Below are 20531 nucleotides of genomic sequence, written 5' to 3'. Positions count from 1 at the left end.
AAGATGCCTGGTCTCAAGGATTGAGAAAATAAAAAAGCAAGCGGAGAAATACCCTTTTCAGTCATTACAGAATGCCAAGGCTAGAAGGCACTCTGGTCATTATCCCATTCAACCATTTAACGTTCTCATTGGAAAAATGAAGAAACTTGGGCCCAAGAAGAAGGAAAAGAAATGCCAAGACCACCTAGCAAGTAAGTTGCAAAGCCGGGATGCAAATGGAAGCCATCAGTCCCTTATATATTCCGACCACCAACACATCCACAAGGCTCTTACTGTAATAACTTTCATTTTCCTTTATTAGGGTATAATTTACATATAGTAAAACATTAAGGTATAATTTACATACAATTTAAGTGTGCATATCATAAATAAAGTATGAAGTTCTGTGCATTTTGCCAAACAGATAATGTAGCTATGACCACCCTCGTGACATAAAATGCCCATCACCCTGTAAAAGTCCCTCGTGCCCATTCAGAGTAAGCCCTGCTTGGCAACCACAAGTTCATTTCCTGTCACTATTGTTTTGCCTTTTTCAGAATGTCATGTAAGTGAAATGAGAATTATACAATATGCCACATTTTGAGTTTGGCTCCTTTCACTTAAAATGATGCATCTGAAATTCACCCATGCTGTTGCATGTATCAGTAATTCGTTCCTATAATCCTCAGTAGTATTCTTTTACGCAGATGCACCAGTTTGTCCAGCTATTCACCAGTGAGGGACATTGGATTAGTTCCAGTTTGGGGCTATTGCCAATAAAGCTCTATAAACATCTAGTGTATTTTTTATGTATGTGAATGCAAGTATTTATTTCACTTGAATATATACCTAGGAGTGGGATGGCTGGGTCACATAGTTAACTATATATTTAACTATAAGAAACTGCCAAACTGTTTTTCCAGTTTACATTTCTACCAGCAATCTATGAGAGTTCCAGTTCCTCTCTATACTCTCGAGCACTTACCATAGTCAATTTTTAGTTTTTGTTTTTTAATTATAGCCATTCTGATAAGTAGGTAGCAGTTTCTTATTCTGGTTTTAATTTGCACTTCTCTGATGAAAAATGCCACAGTGTATTTTTTTCTGTGTTTGTTACCCATGTATCTACTTTGATGAAATATTTGTTCAAATATTTTTCCCTTTGGTAAATTTGGTTATTTTCCTATTGGTTTTGAGAATAATTTATATATCTGGCTATAGATCCTTTAACAGATGCGTGAATATGGGAGTTTTGTCCTAGTCTGTGGCTTGTTTTTGTTTTTTAATAGTGTCTTTTTGTGTATCTGCATCATGTTTGTTGGTGTGTTTAAGAAATCTCTGTCTAATGTCTAATTCAAGGACATAATGATTTTCCTCTGTATTTTTTTCTAAACATTTTAGAGTTTAAGTTTTTACATATCGGTCTGTGACACAGTCTTAATTAATTTTTATATATTGTACAAGGTATAAATGGAGATAATGGTTGTGTGTGTGTGTGTGTGTGTGTGTGTGTGTGTGTAGGGATGTCCCATTGTTTCAGCATCATACATTGAAAAGATCATCTTTTCTCCATTGGATGACCTTTGCACCTTTGTTGAAAATTCAGTTGAGTATACTTCTGGACTCTATTCTTTTCCATCAATAATCCTGTCTTTCTCCAATATAATACTGTCTTACTTATGGCGCTTTATAGAGGTCTTGAAATCAGTTAGAAGAACTCCTCAAAGCTGTTTCTTTTTTTTTTTCAAAATTGTTTTTGGTTATTCTAGTTTTTTCCCTTTATATGAGCTTTAAAATCACTTTATTAGATTCTATATAAAATCACTTTGGGAAGTGTTCACATCTTAACAATATCTAGTATCTCAATCTATGAATATAATACATCTCTCAAATTTTTTGGCCATTTTTAAGACTTCTCTCAAAAAAATTATATAGTTATCAGTTTATATAACATGCACGTTTTGTTAGATTTATACCTAACTTTTTTTTTAATTTATTTATTCATTTTAGAGGAGACAGAGAGAGAGAGAGAAGGGGGGGGAAGAGCAGGAAGCATCAACTCCCATATGTGCCTTGACCCGGCAAGCCCAGGGTTTTGAACCAGTGATCTCAGCATTCCAGGTTGACACTTTATCCACTGCACCACCACAGGTCAGGCTATATCTAACTTTTTATGGGCTTGAGAAATTAATAAACTGGAAATGGTATGTTTTAATTTCAATTTCCATTTGTTCTTTGAAAGTACAAAGATGTACAATTGAGTTTTGTGCGTTAACTTTGCATCCTGGCTGCATCCACATTAAATACATTTATCAGTTCTAGTAGCATTTTTGTGCATTATTTGGGATTTCCTACATGGGCAGTCATGTCTTCTGTAAGTAGGAACAGTTCTGTTTCTTCCTTCACAATCAGGATGCCTTTCCATTCTTTGTCTTGACATGTTGCACTGGTAAGACACCCCAGTGCAATAGCAAAAAGGGGTAATGAGGGAGGGCATCAGTGTGTCATTACTGATCTTGAGGGAAAGCATTCATCCTTCAACATTAAGCATGAGGTCAGCAATGGATGCATCATACTCATCATCAAACTGAGGAATTTCTATTTTATTTCTAGCTTGTTGAGAGGTAAATGCATATAATGAATATTGAATTTTCTTAAGTGATTCTGTGCATCTATTGAGATAATTATATGGTAAATTATGTTTATTAATTTCTCAAATATTAAACGAGGTTTACATTCCACGTATAAGCCTTACTTACTTTACCTGCTGGTACTTTCTTTGGGGTTTTTATGTGTATGTTTCTGAGGGAGATTGATCTGTAGTTTTCTTCTCTTGTGGTTTCTTTTTCTGACTATGGTAGAAATGCTGGTTTCAAAAATGAGTGGGTCAGCAAGCATACTGAGTGAAAGATGCTCAGTATTACTAGCTACTAGGGAAACACAAATCAAAGTCAAAATTAGATCACATTTCATACCCACTGGTATGGCTAGAATCAAAAAGATGTAATAAGAATGGTTGGTTATGATATGGAACAACTGGAACCCTCATGCATTGCTAGTGAGAACCAGGGTATTTTACAATGTCATTTAGGTGAATTTGGTTAATAGTGGTATCCAGGTTTTCTATATCCTTCTTGCTTTTCTGCTTGTTCTATCAATCACTGAGAGACTAGTTCTGAAGCTCCCATCTATAACTGTCAATTTGTGTATTTCTTTTTTTTTTCTTTTTTGTCTGTCAGTTTTCGCTACACATATTCTGGGGCTTAATTAGAATTGCCATATCTTTCTGATGAATTGCTCACTTCATGATCATGCAATGTCCCTCTTTATTTCTGATAATATTTCTTTTGCTGAATACTATATTTTCTGCATTAATATTTCCATTCCAGGTTCCTTTTGATTAGTGTTTGATGATACATACTTTTTATATTCACTTACTCTTATCTATGTCTTTATATTTAAAGTGAGTTTGTCTGTACAGTAGAGTCTAACCATCTGTCTTATTGATATGTGTAGACTGTTTACAGTGAGAATTATTAATAGGGTGCCACAAAATTTAGTGTTTCTAGATGTTTTATTTTGATTCCATCTATTCTTTATTTTCTCCCCCTTTAGGCCTATTTTTGGATCAAATGGCTGTTTTCTATGGATCTATTTTTATCTCCATTATCAACTCAGTACATAAGCCTCCTTTCATTAATCAATTTTCCTTCCATTTATAATTCTCAATTTATAGTTTTTAGATTAATTCTGCTATCTACTACCTGGTACTAGGAGAGCCTTGTGATTTAAGTATTATTACCCTTATCTGGCATAGGTAACTGACATATGACTAGCATAGAGATATTTATATCCTGGAGTTTAGTGTGAGGGTCTTCACAATGTAGGGAAAATCACTATTTCCATGTGATTGTTAATGCTTACTTGCTTTTTTTAAGGTTCCCTCATTCTTTCTGAAGTACCTACGTGACCCATGACCAAGTTGCTCTTCTGCCTCAACCCTCAGCCCAGCTTTAGCTGCTAGAAAAACAAAAGCCGCTGGATTCCTAACTGCCTTCATTGTTTGGACCTGATCTATCAGCTTTAGCCTTGCCTCTCATTCCAGTGGGGCTCTGCAATCACCTCCAGCCACTGGCCCAACAGTCCATTCACACACTCCATGAGGATCCATTGACTACCCACTTCCTTTACTCCACAGTCTACTTGTCAGGCCTAGTTGTGGGTAAAGGATATTTGAGGGTAAACAAAGCGTGGCTCATGCTTTAGGAGGCTGCCGCTTAATGAAGGTGTCAAACAGAAAACAATAACTTGTGATTCAATGTAACACATATTACAAAAGAGGTATGTGCGGAGTAAGCATACAGCAGGAGTAATTAATATTGCCATGGGTTAGGTCAGGGATGTGGTCACGATGTTTTTCTGAAGGATGTAATATTTGAAGGTTGGGTTGGTCAGGATTGGATATTCCAAACAAAACTAACAGGGAGATAGAATAAACAGCAGTCTGGAGGCATGCCTGATAAGTTAAGAGAGGAAGGTATGTGCTTAGAGAGTGTGAGAGGTTATAAGACACATAGTAACAATTCTTATTAGCATGATCTCATTTACATAAAAGTTTTATGAGGCTCCGACTCTTGTTACTTTTATAGGAAAGATGGAGAACTGAAGTTTAGAGAGTGTTAACGACTTGCCAGATTGTACTGTCAGGAACTGGAAGAATTATATATAACAATGAAGGTACAGATACTGACCCTTCACAGTGGACAGGAGAGAAACAATCAGTATAAGCATTTGAATGCATACCAGCCAGATTCTAGCCCTGATGAAGTCAGCAATGGAATCCAGCAATCCGACCACAGACCCTGCACTCTAAGACATTCAATACTATGACTGAGATAAAGCTGGAACCATGGACTAAGAGAGAAATATAAATAATTGCTCTAGATACAGTAAGGAGCCATGGAAATTATGGAGAAGGGAAATGACAGAGGAATTAAATACACTTAGGTTTTAGAATGATAAACATGACACCAATGTCAAGGAGGTAAGGGTCAGACATCAGAAAGACTGGATTGCTATGGTAACGATCAAGAGAAAGTCCTACATATAGATGGCCAATAGACATATGAAAAAATGTTCAACATCACTAATCATTAGAAAAATACAAATTAAAACCACAATGAGATATCACCTCACACCAGTCAGAATAGCACTCATTAACAAAACAACACAGAATAAGTGCTGGCGAGGATGTGGAGAAAGGGGAACCCTCCTGCACTGCTGGTGGGAATGCAGACTGGTGCAGCCTCTGTGGAAAATAGTATGGAGATTCCTCAAGAAATTAAAAATGGAACTGCCTTTTGACCCAGCCATCCCACTATTAGGAATATATCCTAAGAACACCAAATCACTGATTCAAAAGAAGAAATGCACCCCCATGTTCATTGCAGTATTGTTTATAATAGCCAAGATCTGGAAACAGCCCAAGTGTCCATCAGTGGATGAGTGGATTAAAAAACAGTGGTACAGGCCCTGGCCAGTTGGCTCAGTGGTAGAGCATCAGCCTGGCGTGCAGAAGTCCTGGGTTCGATTCCCGGCCAGGGCACACAGGAGAAGCGCCCATCTGCTTCTCCACCCCTCCCCCTCTCCTTCCTCTCTGTCTCTCTCTTCCCCTCCCACAGCTGAGGCTCCATTGGAGCAAAATGGCCTGGGCGCTGGGGATGGCTCCATGGCCTCTGCCTCAGGCGCTAGAGTGGCTCTGGTCGCAACAGAGCAATGCCCCAGATGGGCAGAGCATCGCCCCCTGCTGGGCGTGCCAGGTGGATCCCGGTCAGGTGCATGCGGGAGTCTGTCTGACTGCCTCCCGTTTCTGGCTTCAGAAGAATACAAAAAAAAAAAAAAAATAGTGGTACATATACACAGTGGAATATTATGTGGCCGTGAAAAAGAAGGAAATCTTACTTTTTGCAACGGCATGGATGGATCTGAAGACTATTATGCTAAGTGAAATAAGCCAGACAGAGAAAGACAAATATCATATGATCTCACTTATATGTGGAATCTAAGGAACAAAGTGAACTGAGGAACAAAAAAAAAAAAGGCAGAGGTGGTGTCACAGGGACCAGAGAGACAGCTGTCAGAGGGAAGGGGGATGAGAGGATAGGGTTAGAGAAGGTGAAGGGATTAGTGAAACTATATATACATAACACAGAGATAGGGATAACAGGATAGCAAATCCCAGAGGGAAGGGGGAGGGAGTTGGGGGCAAAAGGGGTGTAAATGGGGACATGGGGGTGAGGGTGTTATATTCAATGGGAAACTTGAATCCATCACACTAAATCTAAGTTAATGTAAAAAAAAAAGAGGAAGTCCTAAACTATGACACTTACTGTCAATAAAAAGATTCTGATCATCATGAAGGTTATTTGAGATGAGAATTGACAAAAATTTGTGATCCAATGGGCCCTGTGGTGAAAAATTCGCGTTTCTAACTTGTAATTGGATGGGTGGCAATGTGCTTACCTTAGATTGTAACAGGGGAAGAGGAACTGCGGAAAACCTAGCCGTGAACACAGTGTTCCGTGATTCCTACTCCCCCCAGTGCTGTTTCCTCTTACCCCTCCCCCTCTTCCTATCTCTTCAGCATGTTTATTAATTTAACTTTGAAATTAGGTTAGCTCACCTTAATTTTTACTTCTAATATCAACACCCAGGAATTTGAGGGCTCGTTTCTAGAAATACACTAAGCTCTTCCATGCCTGGGCCTTTGCAGATGTTCTTCCTCCTACCCCACGTGTTCTCCACACCTTGCTCGCATGGTAAACACCTGCTAACCCACTTTCCAAGGCCCCAAATAATGCCTCCATGTCTGCCTCCCCAGGCAACGTCAGCCATTCCCTGATGGTCTACCAGAGGAATCTGTTCCTTAACTCCATTAGTGTTCCTCATATTTAAATTGCAATTATTTGCTTACCTGTTTGCATCCTCAGCAGAGGCAAGGTCAGGGACTGCTATTATATAGGCTTAAGGTATACAATTGTATAATAAATCATCTGTACATTGTTCCCAGTTCTTGCAGGGCACCTGGCAAATAGTGCAAGCTTGCTAAATGGCCACTGAATAAGTAATTAGTAAATTGATTGGTGCCATGAGGATTGACTACGTTATAAGCTATGATATGTGTGGAAAGGTGATCCAGATGACAAAGACTGTGGCCACTCCTCGGCACATGGATACCATGGAAGTAGGAGACCTTCCTAAAGTCTCCTGTGCCCCTTCAAGGGCTGGCGTGCAACTGTAGCTAGAGCAAACCAAGAGCAAGAGAGGGGCTAGTGATTTTCTTATGAATAATACAGGGTGTGAAAGGAACATGCCCCAGATATAATATTAAAGATAAACTTGGGTCCTTCAATAACATCTACTTTCCATAGGTAATAGTGTGTGTGTGTGTGTGTGTGTGTGTGTGTGTGTGTGTGTGTGTGTCAGAGGCAGAGAGAGAGAGTCAGAGAGAAGGACAGATAGAGACAGACAGACAGGAAGGGAGAGAGATGAGAAACATCAATTCTTCATTGCGGTTCCTTAGTTGCTCATTAATTGATTTCTTATATGTGCCTTGACCGAGGGGCTACAGCAGACCAAGTGACCCTTTGTTGAGCCAGCAACCTTGGGCTCAAGCTGGTGAGCCTTGTTCAAACCAGATGAGCCCACACTCAAGCTGGTGACCTCGGGTTCTTGAACCTGGGTCCTCTGCATCCCAGTCCGACACTATATCCACTGCACCACCGCCTGGTCATGCCCATAGATGATTTTAATGTTTCAGATATTACCTTTCTATCACTTGTCCACCCAAATCCTGTCCATCACTCCTTCGCTGAGGTTTAATGTAAGAAAAACAGTCCTGGGGACCTCCTCAGGTCGGGTTGCTCAATATAGCAAATAAAAATGCAGGCTGCCCAGTTAAATTTCAATCTCAGCTAAACGACAATTTTTTTTTATTCTAAGTATGTCCTGTGAAATATGTGGGACATGCTTTTGCTAAAATAGTCACTGTTTATCTGAAATTCAAATTTAATTGAGCATCTTGTATTTCATTCCGTAGCCCTATCTCTAATTCACTTCCCACCAAGGATTAAGTAGGCATATTTGTGCCTTGGCCAGATAGCTAGGTTGGTTAGAGCATTGTCCCAAAGTGCAGAAGTTGCTGGTTCCATCCCTAGTCAGGGCACATACAGAAATAGATCTATATTCCTGTCTCTCTCTCTCCTCCTCTTCTTCTTTCACTAAAATCAATAAAAAAAATTTTTGTTTTAAAAGAAGGCATATTTGCTACATCAAACTGAGCTAAAACAGACGTGAATGATGTGAGTCAGACCTTCATTAAGTAGTCAATGGGAAACTGACCTAGAGACTAATTGGGAAAACGGAGGTGACACGGGTGATCTTCGGACAAACTGGCCTGAATGCAGGGCTCTGTCTGACCCAGGCTTTCTCCAGTAGCTGCCCTGAGCACGTGCACACACGACATAATGGCGTTGTTAAGAGCGTAAACTTTAAAGTCACATGTCTTGAAGTTCAAGCCCCTGCTCTAGCTCAGACATGACCAGTAACCCAGGAAAAATTACTTAACTTCTCCAAGCTTGAATTTCATTATATAAAATTAGGATAATTATGGCAGTCTCCCAACAGCTTTGTTGAGATGTTGCATCTAGTTTGTAATTTGGCCAGAGTTAACAACATTAACCTATTGTTATTAACTATTCATATTATTATTAGCCCTGATCCTGCTTGCATGGCTGACTGTCACTCCCTCCTCTGGGACAACCCAAGGCAGAACAGAATAGGATCAGACCAGACAGGGCAGAACAGAACAGAATAAGTCTACCATTAATTTTCCACTTAGTATGTACAAGGCACTGTGTTGACTGTTTACATGTATTTTCAGAACCAATCCTCGTAACAGCTCTGAAAGATAGCATTATCCCTATTCTGCAGACATTAGATCCAAGGCAAAAAGAAATTAGAAAATATTTCTTAGGTCACAGGGTCACACAACTTGTAAGTAGCAAACCTGAAACTCAAACCCAGTTCTCTCTGGTCCCTACTCCCACACTCTTAATCATGACATACATCAAAAGCTCTCTGTGTGATTTCCAACCCAGATTGTAATTCTTTCCTACCCTAAGGAAGAACTCTGACGATTTTCAATTATGGACATAAATATCCATAGGAATTAAAGCATTCCATATCTCTCTCATTCTCATATCGTCTTACCAAACTCGAAGGGCCTCTGGAAACAGGTCCTCATCTTCCTCTCCCCAGCCTTTTTAAAACCATCTTTCTGATTCCAGTTTCTCCTCTACTTTGAGTCAAGTTCATTTGCTTATGTCATTGGAAGATAAGTCACATCTTCTTAACTTCTATTAAGGTAGCATGCATTATAGGCTCTTCGCAGTTTATCTGTTATCTCCTCTATCTTCAAACAAATGCAGATAAGTAGGCAGGAAATTATAAGATGTCCCAGTTTGACAGATGAGGAAACTGCGACTTAGAGTGGTATCAATCATTTGTCAGAGTCATGCAGATAAGAACTGATGGAACTATTACACGAATCCAGGCTTCTCTTCTCAAAATTATTCATTAAGCTATCTATTCAGTACATATTTCTTGGGTATTGTGTGTGTATAAGGCACTGTCCTAGAAACACAAGCTCTCTCCATGAACAACATAGACCAGAATCCTTCCATCCTGTGATGTGACATCTCTTGGGAAGAGAGACATTAAATAATCAGACAAAAATAATACTTAAGTGGCAATAAGGAAGAATACAAAGTGCATAAACGGTTATAATAGAGGCATCTGAGGTGAATTAGTGGGCCACACACATTTTCACCAAAGAGAAAGACATTTTAGCTGAAATCTAAAGCTAACAATAATAAACCAAGAGATGAGAAAAGAATATAGCAGGGAAAACAGACTGTCAGGCCCAGCATGTCTTCAATCATGTCACATGGGGAGTAATAGTACTGACAGTAGAAGCCAGCTATCCCGCCCCTGGAGATAGTGCTATAGCCATGACACCAGATCACCTGAAGCATCTGATTCAGGACTTCTCTGCATGCCCCTTTCGGCTGAAGTCCTTGAGCAGCCAGCAGGTCTCCCTCCTAGGTTGCAATATCCAGAGCTTTAGCCAGTACAGCGTTCCTATAGTAGCTCAGAAATATAGGCCCCTCTAGGCTCAAAACGTGTAAAAAGTGAAAGGTATTGCCACCCTTTCCCAGGTAAGTAAAGCCACAAGTCAGGGTCCGTTGCTGATAGAAGACACTGGAATGTCATTTCTTCAACAGACCCTTGGACACGTGCAGCGCTCAGTACTAAGCAATGACTACAGTGGCGTCGCTCTAACTCCCTGATAACTTCCTGCTGTGGACCACTATCTCTAGATCACTACTTGTTAGGAGAGGCAGGATCAGAGTGTTCCTGAGAAGATGAAATGAAAGACCTGGACGGAGCCAGGCAGAGCAGCTCGATGGCTTTCAAGTGCAGTTCGGTGCCTTGTGAAGGGTACGAAACCGGGGCTAAGAGGGCCATGTCTTTGCCATGGTTCTGCGACGCTATACAAGCCCCCTCTTTCCAGAGCCCAGTTCATCTCACCATTTATTAAAAGGGCCCTCCAACAACAACAAAAAACTGTAAGTTCAGGAACCCACAAGTTCTCACTTCAATTCACTGAACTTACCGCATTCCTCAGGATAACCAGCATCTTCTAGACTCAAAACAAATTGTATCCCCTTGAGTGTTTATAACTAAAAGGAAGGATATTTTCCATCTAGATGCATAGCAGCCTCTCAAGCCCAATAGTTCTCTTCATTGTGTACACTCATTTTATTATTATTTTCATGGTTGCTATATGCCTCAAGTACTATGCATTCAACTCTGAAAATGATAATATTGCCTTTAAGAAGCTTACAGCCTATTGGTGGAGACATGTGATCAGGGACCTAGGCGGTACAGGCGAGAAACACCTTGTGCTTTTTGGAAAAATCAGAACAAGCTTCCCAAGGAAGTCAAAGCTGGAGCCACTGTCACGCACAATATTAGGCCCCTTGAGGATTCAGGAGTGAACGAAACATTCTGACCTTAAGAGATCCATAGGCTGAAAGAGAAGAGAGCTATTAAAGTATGTAGTTCTCAACCAATAAATAGTCCAAGGGTTCTATACGCCAGATGATGGAGCAACTAACTCTCTGGCGTAGAGTGAAAGGCTCGTCATAAAGGTTCACAGAGAAGGGAGCATTTGAACCTGAGCCTGACAAAATAGTGGGAACATTCCAAGGGGAGATGATGAAGAAAGCATCCCATGAAAAACAGAGTGTGAACAAAGGCACGGGGGTTGCATGGGGGTGTGAATGGACATGCCCTATGGGGACAAGTAATTAGCTCAGAGCATGGGGAAAGAAGCAGAGTGTGCAGGGATGGGAGTAGGCACACCTCACCAATCTGATTGAATACTTGCTACCTGGCGCTGAATAATAATGCTGTCTGATACCCATCTGATTGTCAATACTGGCACAGGAACTGCCTCTAAAAGAGTTATTGCCGCATCATTTAAAACTACACGTTATAGAAAAAGCAAGAGGGCTTTCCTGTCCCTATATGAAAAACTGTAGGTTTGAAAGATAGGGCAGGGCTTGTTAGATCCAATGAAGAGGCTGTGTAGACACCTTGTGCAACAACCTAAATTCCACAGCAGATGATGTCACCCGTGAATGTCCTATAAAGGGAGCAAGGCTTCAGGAGCATTGGAACGCTTTCTCTGCACCAATTCCCAGTGCAACAAACATGGCTGCCTCATCGCTTCGAATGACAATGGTCCTGGGGCTGCTTGTCTTAATCCTGACTTGCCGTGCTGGTAAGTGCCTGCAGTCACAGCTCGTGCAGTGGGCAGAGTGAGCCACAGTTGGAGGAAGTTGGTGGCCCTGATCCAGAACATAAAAAGCAGAGAGGGGGAGGGACCTTTGGGCACTGGACTAAGGGACAAGCAGCAGATCTTCTAACAAAAAATAGTGTTTTTATTCCAACGTACTTCAGTGACAGCTTCTATCCTCAGTGAATGTATGAAGTTTAAAATGATTTCTTTCTTACATATCCATATGATAACAGTGACACTATTATGTTATAAATTAGGAGAGCCTGGGTGTTTATTTTTTGGTGATTATGACTAATAATGTTTACAGGTGAAGAGTATGCACTCTGGAATAGGACTCCTAGGACTGGCTTCGTGACTAATCAGAAATGTGACATCAGGCATTTTACTGGACTTCTCTGAGCCTCACATATAAAATATCAATAGTTAGCATGAGAAATTAAAGAGTCAAGAAAATTAGAGAAGTATCTGGTCCATAATGAGCACCAATAAGTATTAGTATCATGTATTATCTCATTTGAGTCTCATCATACTCCTTTTTATGTAAACATGCAGAGTTTTATCATTTCCCTTTCGGCAGGTTAATAAGCCTTGCAAAAGGAAATGAAGCTTGCAAAGGGGCAGCTACTGGATGGAGCATGGCCAAGGCAGCAGTGCCGCACCTGGGACCGGGACCTAAGGCCCTCGGTCCCTTCCAGCATAACTGAGCACCTACTTTCATGTCTGTTTTGAGCACAGAGAGGAACATCAGGCGGCATGCAGAACTCTCATTCATTCGTTTCTTTTTGGTCTGTAGAAGATGGTGAGGTCTTGATTTGTCTCTATTCAGAATGATCGGTCAGAAAACACAGACAGTGCAGACATTGCCCTTGAAAGTGTTTTAAGCCCTGGCTGGATAGCTCGGTTGGTTGGAGCATCACCCCGAAGCACAGAGGTTGCTGGTTCGATTCTCGGTCAGGGCACATACAGGAACAGCTCAATGTTCCTGCCTCTCTGTCCCTCTTCTCCCTGCCTTTTTCAAAAACTATATTAAGATTCCCGGCCAGGGCACATAGGAGAAGCGCCCATTTGCTTCTCCACCGCCCCCCCCCTCCTTCCTCTCTGTCTCTCTCTTCCCCTCCCGCAGCCAAGGCTCCATTGGAGCAAAGATGGCCCCGGCGCTGGGGATGGCTCCTTGGCCTCTGCCCCAGGCGCTAGAGTGGCTCTGGTCGCGGCAGAGCGATGCCCCAGAGGGGCAGAGCATCGCCCCCTGGTGGGCAGAGCGTCGCCCCTGGTGAGCGTGCCGGGTGGATCCCGGTCGGGCACATGCGGGAGTCTGTCTGACTGTCTCTCCCCGTTTCCAGCTTCAGAAAAAAACTATATTAATTAAGAAAGTGTTTTACATGTAACTTGGCAGAACTCACATCCTCAGTCACATTCTGTCCACTGGCGCAATACACAGGCAGATGCTCCAACAGAATTACTGTAGAGATGGCCTCAGAGACTACTGTGTCCATCCACTCCTAAAGTCATCTCCCTGGTAAAGTGGCAGGTGAGATTGATATCTTAAAGATCAGTCCCAGCTCTGTCTCTCATGAACACTAAAACTGGTTAAATCAGTTCACTGCCGTGAACCTCAGTTTCCTCGTCTATAAAATGGGATAATTATAAACTTCACCAGATCAAATGAGCATGCTTTTGTAATCACTTGTAAATTTTAAAAACTGTACAAATATCAGCATTGTTGTATTTTTTCAAAACTTGATGATTGCATTTACTAAGAAACTCAATCAGTTAGTTAATGTACATAAGGGCTATCCCATATTTGGAAAGAGAAAATATTCAACTATTGTCTTTTATATCATAATTTGTTCCAGGTATGTTAAATTTCTTAATTTTTTATTATTATTAATTTTTGTTTTGTTTTCCAATATTTTCAAATTTATTAAAATTTTACTACTATTTCCTAATTTTCATAATCTCCAAAAATACTAGAGGAAAACGCTACTATGAATCATTTTGTTATCATTATTACAAATAGTAATAATAATACAGTGATCATTTATTGTGGGCTTACCTTGGGCCTGATACTGTGATAAGTGGTATATATATGCACACACACACACTTATATATATATATATACATATATATATATATAAAAGATTTCTGAAACATCTTTTAATCCTGACAATAATACAATGAGGACACTGAGAGTGTGGTTAAGTATTGTATGCAAGGTTACATGACTAATTTTTGGTACATATGAATCAAACTCAGGTATGTAGGACTCTAAAACGTGTGACTTACTACATCCTAATACTGCTCAAATTTACATGGTCCAAGGAATGGGGTTAGGACCTGATCTTCACACACTCCAATCCAAAGTTCTATGCATATTGAAAAGCGACCATTTAGTGTCACATTTTTTTTATTTTTTATTTATTTTTTCTTTATTTAATTAAATAAGAGGCAGGAGGCAGAGATAGACTCTCACACGCAAGCCGACCAGGATCTACAAGGCAAGCCTCCTACCAGGCGATGCTCTGCCCATCACTGCTTTATTGCTTGGCAACTGAGCTATTTTAGTGCCTGAAGCGAGGCCATGGAGCCATTCTCAGCTCCTGGGGCCAACTTGCTCCCACTGAGCCATGGCTGCCGGAGGAGAAAGGGGGCGGGGGCTGTAGAAGCAGATGAGTGCTTCTCTTGTGTGCTCTGACCAGGAATTAAACCCAGGACTTCCACATGCTGGGCCGATGCTCTACCGTTGAGCCAACCATCCAGGGCCTAGTGTCATATTAAAATAAAAAGTCTCATTATACAAGTAGGCAGATAAGAACACAGCAAAAATAATTCACTTTCTGTGCAAGAGACGTCTGTTTTGCACTTGGTAGATGTCTTCAGGGGACAATTGCTTGAAGGTAATATTATCTATGTAAATAAAAATGTAAATGTTCGTTTGTTCAAAATCTTTAATCTCCAAAAGTTCTTCACCGATTGCTTTGAAATTTTGACACGTTGCATTCAAATACATGTGTGTTTCTATGTACCTACTATTATATAGATGTCACACCTGACACCTGTGACAGGTAAAAACATGCTTTTTTGAAAAACAGTGCCATCTGTTGGACATAAAAGCAACATACACTCTCACATGGACAATTATATGTTGTGTGTTCTAGATTCGGCAAACCAGACAATCTCTATATCTGCACAGACAATGGAACAACAAAAAATATTGTATACCCACAAGCATTGTAAAATTAAACATATTACAAACGTGCGCTTTCTCTTTTCTTTCTTTTCCATTTAACCAGACTGAGCCACTGCAACGCGTGGCTGGGTACAGCTAGTATCATATAAATAACAACGTCTGTGGAGTTAAAAAACATTAGGTCCAAATCTGGCTCGGCCACTTTCTAGATGTGTGATTTTAGGTGAGTCATTTAATTTCTCTGAGTGTCTTGTTTTCTCTCCTGTAAAACTGCAATATCATCACTGAACTGAATCAGGATTAAGGCATGCTATGAAAGCACTCCCCCAGTACCTGCACCACAGGCACATCATCACAAATACCCATTCTATTTCTTTCCCCTTCTGATGACAAAAACGAAGCTATTATGGTGACTGACGTTGCCCTGCACTTCATGTGAGAATCATGTCCATATATATCCATTTTTACATTAACACTTAGCATATGCTGTGTACATAATAGTAGGCTCAAAAAAATCCTTGTTAAATAACAACAAAAAAACAATGAATGAATACTTGGTGATTAGTATATTAATTTTGGTTATATGTCCCAACTAGTGCTCCTTTCAAATCTTTTGTTGTGGCATAGTAAGCAATGAATGTTTATAGAACTGAACGTTGTATCTTTTTACTAAGAGTTTCTATTTTAGGATATGATACAGATGCAAGGCTTCTAACATAATCTGACAGCCGCCACAGGAAAAGCTAGTTACACCTCCTCCATTCAGAGTCCTGGGGCACAATGTTAGAAGTTGAAGTCAAAACTTATGGTAAATACAGGACACGCAGTTAAATTTGAATTTCAGATAAACAATGAATATTTGTTTAGTTCAAGTAGGACCTAAATTTTGCATGGTTTATTCCTATGCTAAAAACTATTGCTGATCTGAAATTTAACTAGGCATCCTGTGTTTTTACTTACCAAACCTGATGGCACTGCTTGTGAAGCTATAATAAAACAAGATCAAGATCCAACTCCTAGCCCTGGCCGGTTGGCTCAGCGGTAGAGCGTCGGCCTAGCGTGCGGAGGACCCGGGTTCGATTCCCGGCCAGGGCACATAGGAGAAGCGTCCATTTGCTTCTCCACCCCTCCGCCGCGCCTTCCTCTCTGTCTCTCTCTTCCCCTCCCGCAGCCAAAGCTCCATTGGAGCAAAGATGGCCCGGGCGCTGGGGATGGCTCTGTGGCCTCTGCCCCAGGCGCTAAAGTGGCTCTGGTTGCAACATGGCGATGCCCAGGATGGGCAGAGCATCGCCCCCTGGTGGGCAGAGCGTCGCCCCATGGTGGGCGTGTCGGGTGGATCCCGGTCGGGCGCATGAGGGAGTCTGTCTGACTGTCTCTCCCTGTTTCCAGCTTCAGAAAAATGCAAAAAAAAAAAAAAAAGATCCAACTCCATCCTGGCACCAGGGTGCAGTGGGGAGGCCACAAATAGCTGCTCATTGCCCCTCTTTCATTCATTCTAATCTCTGGAGCCATTTAGACCACTACTAAAGCCAACCCTGCAACCTCCAACCTCCAACCTCACTCTCTGGATCCCTGGCCTCATTCTAAAGGGCACCTGATTAAAAGTCAAGAGTAAGAGGCCTCCACTTACAGTGTCATATTCTCTTGCTATTTGTTTTTTGTGGGTTTTTTTTGTTTTGTTTTTGTTTTTTTTTTGTATTTTTCTGAAGCTGGAAATGGGGAGAGACAGTCAGACAGACTCCCGCATGCGCCCGACCATAATCCACCCGGCACGCCCACCAGGGGGCGACGCTCTGCCCACCAGGGGGCGATGCTCTGCCCCTCCGGGGTGTCGCTCTGTCGCGACCAGAGCCACTCTAGCACCTGGGGCAGAGGCCAAGGAGCCATCCCCAGCGCCTGGGCCATCTTTGCTCCAATGGAGCCTCGGCTGTGGGAGGGGAAGAGAGAGACAGAGAAGAAGGAGACGGGGAGGGGTGGAAAAGCAGATGGGCGCTTCTCCTGTGTGCCCTGGCCGGGAATCGAACCCGGGACTTCCACACTCGAGGCCGACGCTCTACCACTGAGCCAACCGGCCAGGGCTCTCTTGCTATTTGTGAGTCTTCTGCAAGCCACCTAATCTCTTCAGTTTCTTAGTTTAATGAGCAAAAATATGCACACCTCGTAAGATTGATCAATGGTAAAAGTACAGTGTTTGTAAAAATCATTATTTTCAGAACTATCAGATGATTTACAAGTGCTTGAATTTCTCCTCATCATTGTTATTATACTACTTTTTTTTAAGTGAGAGGAGGGGAGAAAGACTAACTCTTGTATGCACCCTAACCGAGATCCACCCATTAAGCTCAGTCTGGGGCCGATACTCAATCAGCCGAGCTATACTCAGTGCCTGAGGCTGATGCGCTCAGACCAACCAAGCCACTGGCTATGAGAGGGGAAGAGAGAGAGAAGGGGGCAAGGGAGAGGAAGAGAAGCGGATGGTCACTTCTCATGTGTGACCAGAGATCGAACCCAGGACATCCACATGCCAGGCCAACGCTTTATCTACTGAACCAACTGGCCAGGGTCATTATACTACTTTCAATCTTATAACACATTGGTGGTTAGATCACTTTTCTATCAAAGACTATGCAGTTCATCACTGAATGCTTAAGAATTCAGATTTTAGGGGGCACGATACAGTGTGTAGAGGGTGTTATATTGAGCTGTACACTTGAAATCTGTATGGTTTGGCAAACCATGTCAACCTAATAAATTAAAAAATAAAATTATTTTTTAAGAGTCCAGATTTTAATTAATACCAGACAGACATGAGACTGCATTCTGTTTCTGCCCCTTATTAATACTGTGGCTTTGAACCAACTTCTAAGCCTATCTCAAATTCTATCTCTTTACCTTGAATCGGGATAATCATTTTGCCCATCTCATAGGCTGTAGTGAGAACAGAATGAGACAATGCATGTTAGTTCTCTGTCATAGGTATGTGGTCAACAAATACTACTCATTATTATTTCATCTTCATTACTATCATTGCCACGGGCCCAGGGATTACATGGAGAAAGAGTCCACGTAATTGAAATGAAACCAGACACTCTGTATTTCAATCCTGACTCTGGCGTATTCCAGCTGCTTAACTCTCGCCAAGTTAGTTAACCTCCATGAGGTTCAGTCTTCTCATTCAGGAAAGGAAACACCTACCAAAGAATCCATATGTGTTGGTCTGTTTGATTGTTTTTAGGAATAATAATATAATGCATGTAGATTTTCACTGGGCAGGCATTCAATATTGATTTAAAGCAACTACAAGAGGCTCCTACGTTAGTTAGTGGGGCTAACTTAGTACCCAATGGGAGCTGGGGGCTCCCTACAAAGCAGACAGACATTCCTTTCTTGCTACTGAGAATCACCTCTGAGTTTCTGCTGTGTTTTTCAGACAAGCCAGATGATAAACCGGATAACAAACCAGATGACCAACCGGATTCAGACAAAAAGCCTGACTTGCCACACTTCTTAAACCTCTTGGGCAGAGAGATCATTGAGAACGCGGTGAAGTTCGTCCTCCGCACTGTGAGGAGGGAGAAATGAGCACCACACAAGCCTTGCTTTGTCCGTGTCGTCATTGGTAATGACCGCGTTGTATTAAAACAAACAAGAATCAACATTGTGGCACACGTCAACGCATGACTTTAATTGAAAAGTGTTGCCCTCCCTTAAGTGCCGAGTTTCCCTGAACTCCTTGGGGCGAGCGCATTCCCATCACGGGGTTCCATAAACTATTTCGTCATCTCAGGACCTAGGAAGGAGGAGGAAGAGCACCGGACACAGAGACAGAAAACCAGGCTCTGGTCATGGCATGGGTGCTGTTTCACTGGGTGCTCTTGGGCAAGGCTCTCCTTTGTGTGCCTCAGTTTGCTCATCTATAAAATGAAAGGAATAAAGGACCCGCCCAGTACACACACTGTAATTCTTTGGGAAAGGTGGTGTGTAATAATGTGTTAGATTGTTATAGTGATGAGTCCTGCTTTATTTTCTAGTTTGAATAACTCAGAAAGGTCAGAGACAGTAGCTAATCGCTCCTCATAGACAATCTATATGAGGGTTTTGATTGTGATGAATTGCCCTGGGGGCTGATCACACAGCCCAGAATCTTCCTAATGTTCCCAGTCTGCACTGAAGCCCCTGAGTCCAGAGGTGGATTAAGGTCAGTTGAGGCCCCAGGCGCAGAAGAAAATATTGGGTCCCTTAAAATAAAGAGAGAGAGGCAGGGAAAATAAAAATACATATTAACTATATTTTTAAATAAATAAAAAAAATTATGTACTATTAATGTTAAAATTGCATATATGAAACCAAACTTGGTGTCATTAGAAGAAAGTGTAAAGTTGGGGTTTTGCGAGGCCCTTCAGAAGTCGGGGCCCAGAGCCCGTGCCCGTCGCGCCCGCTGTGAAATCCACCTCAGCCTGGGTCCCAATCCTCATGTCTTGCTCCAGTCTACACAGCTCCGATTTTTGTTTCTACTTCACCCTATTCATTCTCCCACATTCATCGCCCCAATTCCAGCTCTCCAAGATTTAGTTCAGTCTGAATTTCTAGGTACTTTTGAGTACCACCTTTCTGAGCCTCTGCTCTCCAATTCTTTCCTTCAGAGACCCCTAAGCAGAATTTGAAAAAGTGTAATCTGTTATCGATCTGCTTCAGAAGTCCCCCGAAGAATTTACACAAAATGCAGCTCCCTTCCTTCCATCTTGCACCTTTCAGGGATAAGGCTAAGGATACGCCTTTTAACAAGCTTTCAAGGTGATTCTGATACACAATAAATTTTGAAAGCCCTTGGTGAGATGTTCTGGGCTGCATGGCTGGGTGCCAAAGAGCCACATAGCCTAACTTTTCATTCATATTTTGTCTAAAATGTGGCTATTTGCATTTTTCTAGAAAAATTGCTTCTAACTTTTATTAGCTTCTCAATGGGGCCTATGACTACTACCAGATTAAGAACCACTCCTGTATAGATTTAAGGGTCATTTTGTAACCTCTGATCTGCTTAAATCAATATATTACAATGTAGATGGGCAGGATTCTGCATACAATCCTCACGCATGAATGTTGAAACTTGCAGGTGTTTGTTTTTGTGTAGTAATTTTTTCTATTGTGGTTGCTTTAGCAAGAGTTGTGTCCTCATGATTATTAATGCAAACAAGTTGGAAAATGACAAGCAAACATTAAGAGTAACAATATTATGTACAAAGTACCGATTAGAATTCAGTTGAATTCATATTTCTATAAATCACAACAATAGCAATATAAAGGGTTGGAACAACAATATTGTAGTTCTTTTTCTTCCTTCCCTGAGGAATTCCCCAGGTTTAAAATAACATTTTTTCTCTCTGCTAACGCTGAAAGTAGAGTATCTGAAATACTGATGGACTGCAGTCAGCTCTGGG

At 41.4% G+C, this 20531-nt stretch overlaps 1 protein-coding gene and 1 non-coding gene across 2 annotated transcripts; one reads left to right on the top strand and one right to left on the bottom strand.

The window, feature by feature from the left end:
• Positions 1–11785: 11785 nt before the first annotated feature.
• Positions 11786–19345, top strand: C6H5orf46 (chromosome 6 C5orf46 homolog). Its single transcript, XM_066342409.1, has 2 exons — positions 11786–11887; positions 18524–19345. The coding sequence occupies exons 1-2, from the start codon at positions 11818–11820 to the stop codon at positions 18673–18675; spliced, it is 222 nt and encodes a 73-aa protein (XP_066198506.1). The 5' UTR covers positions 11786–11817; the 3' UTR covers positions 18676–19345.
• TRNAS-CGA (transfer RNA serine (anticodon CGA)) lies at positions 17097–17172 on the bottom strand. The gene has a single exon. It is a non-coding gene; the product is annotated as a tRNA-Ser (tRNA).
• Positions 19346–20531: the final 1186 nt, after the last annotated feature.

This window comes from Saccopteryx leptura, chromosome 6, assembly GCF_036850995.1.
Source record: "Saccopteryx leptura isolate mSacLep1 chromosome 6, mSacLep1_pri_phased_curated, whole genome shotgun sequence".
In the NCBI taxonomy this organism is placed as follows: domain Eukaryota; kingdom Metazoa; phylum Chordata; class Mammalia; order Chiroptera; family Emballonuridae; genus Saccopteryx; species Saccopteryx leptura.
This window is presented reverse-complemented; position numbering and strand designations above follow the sequence as displayed.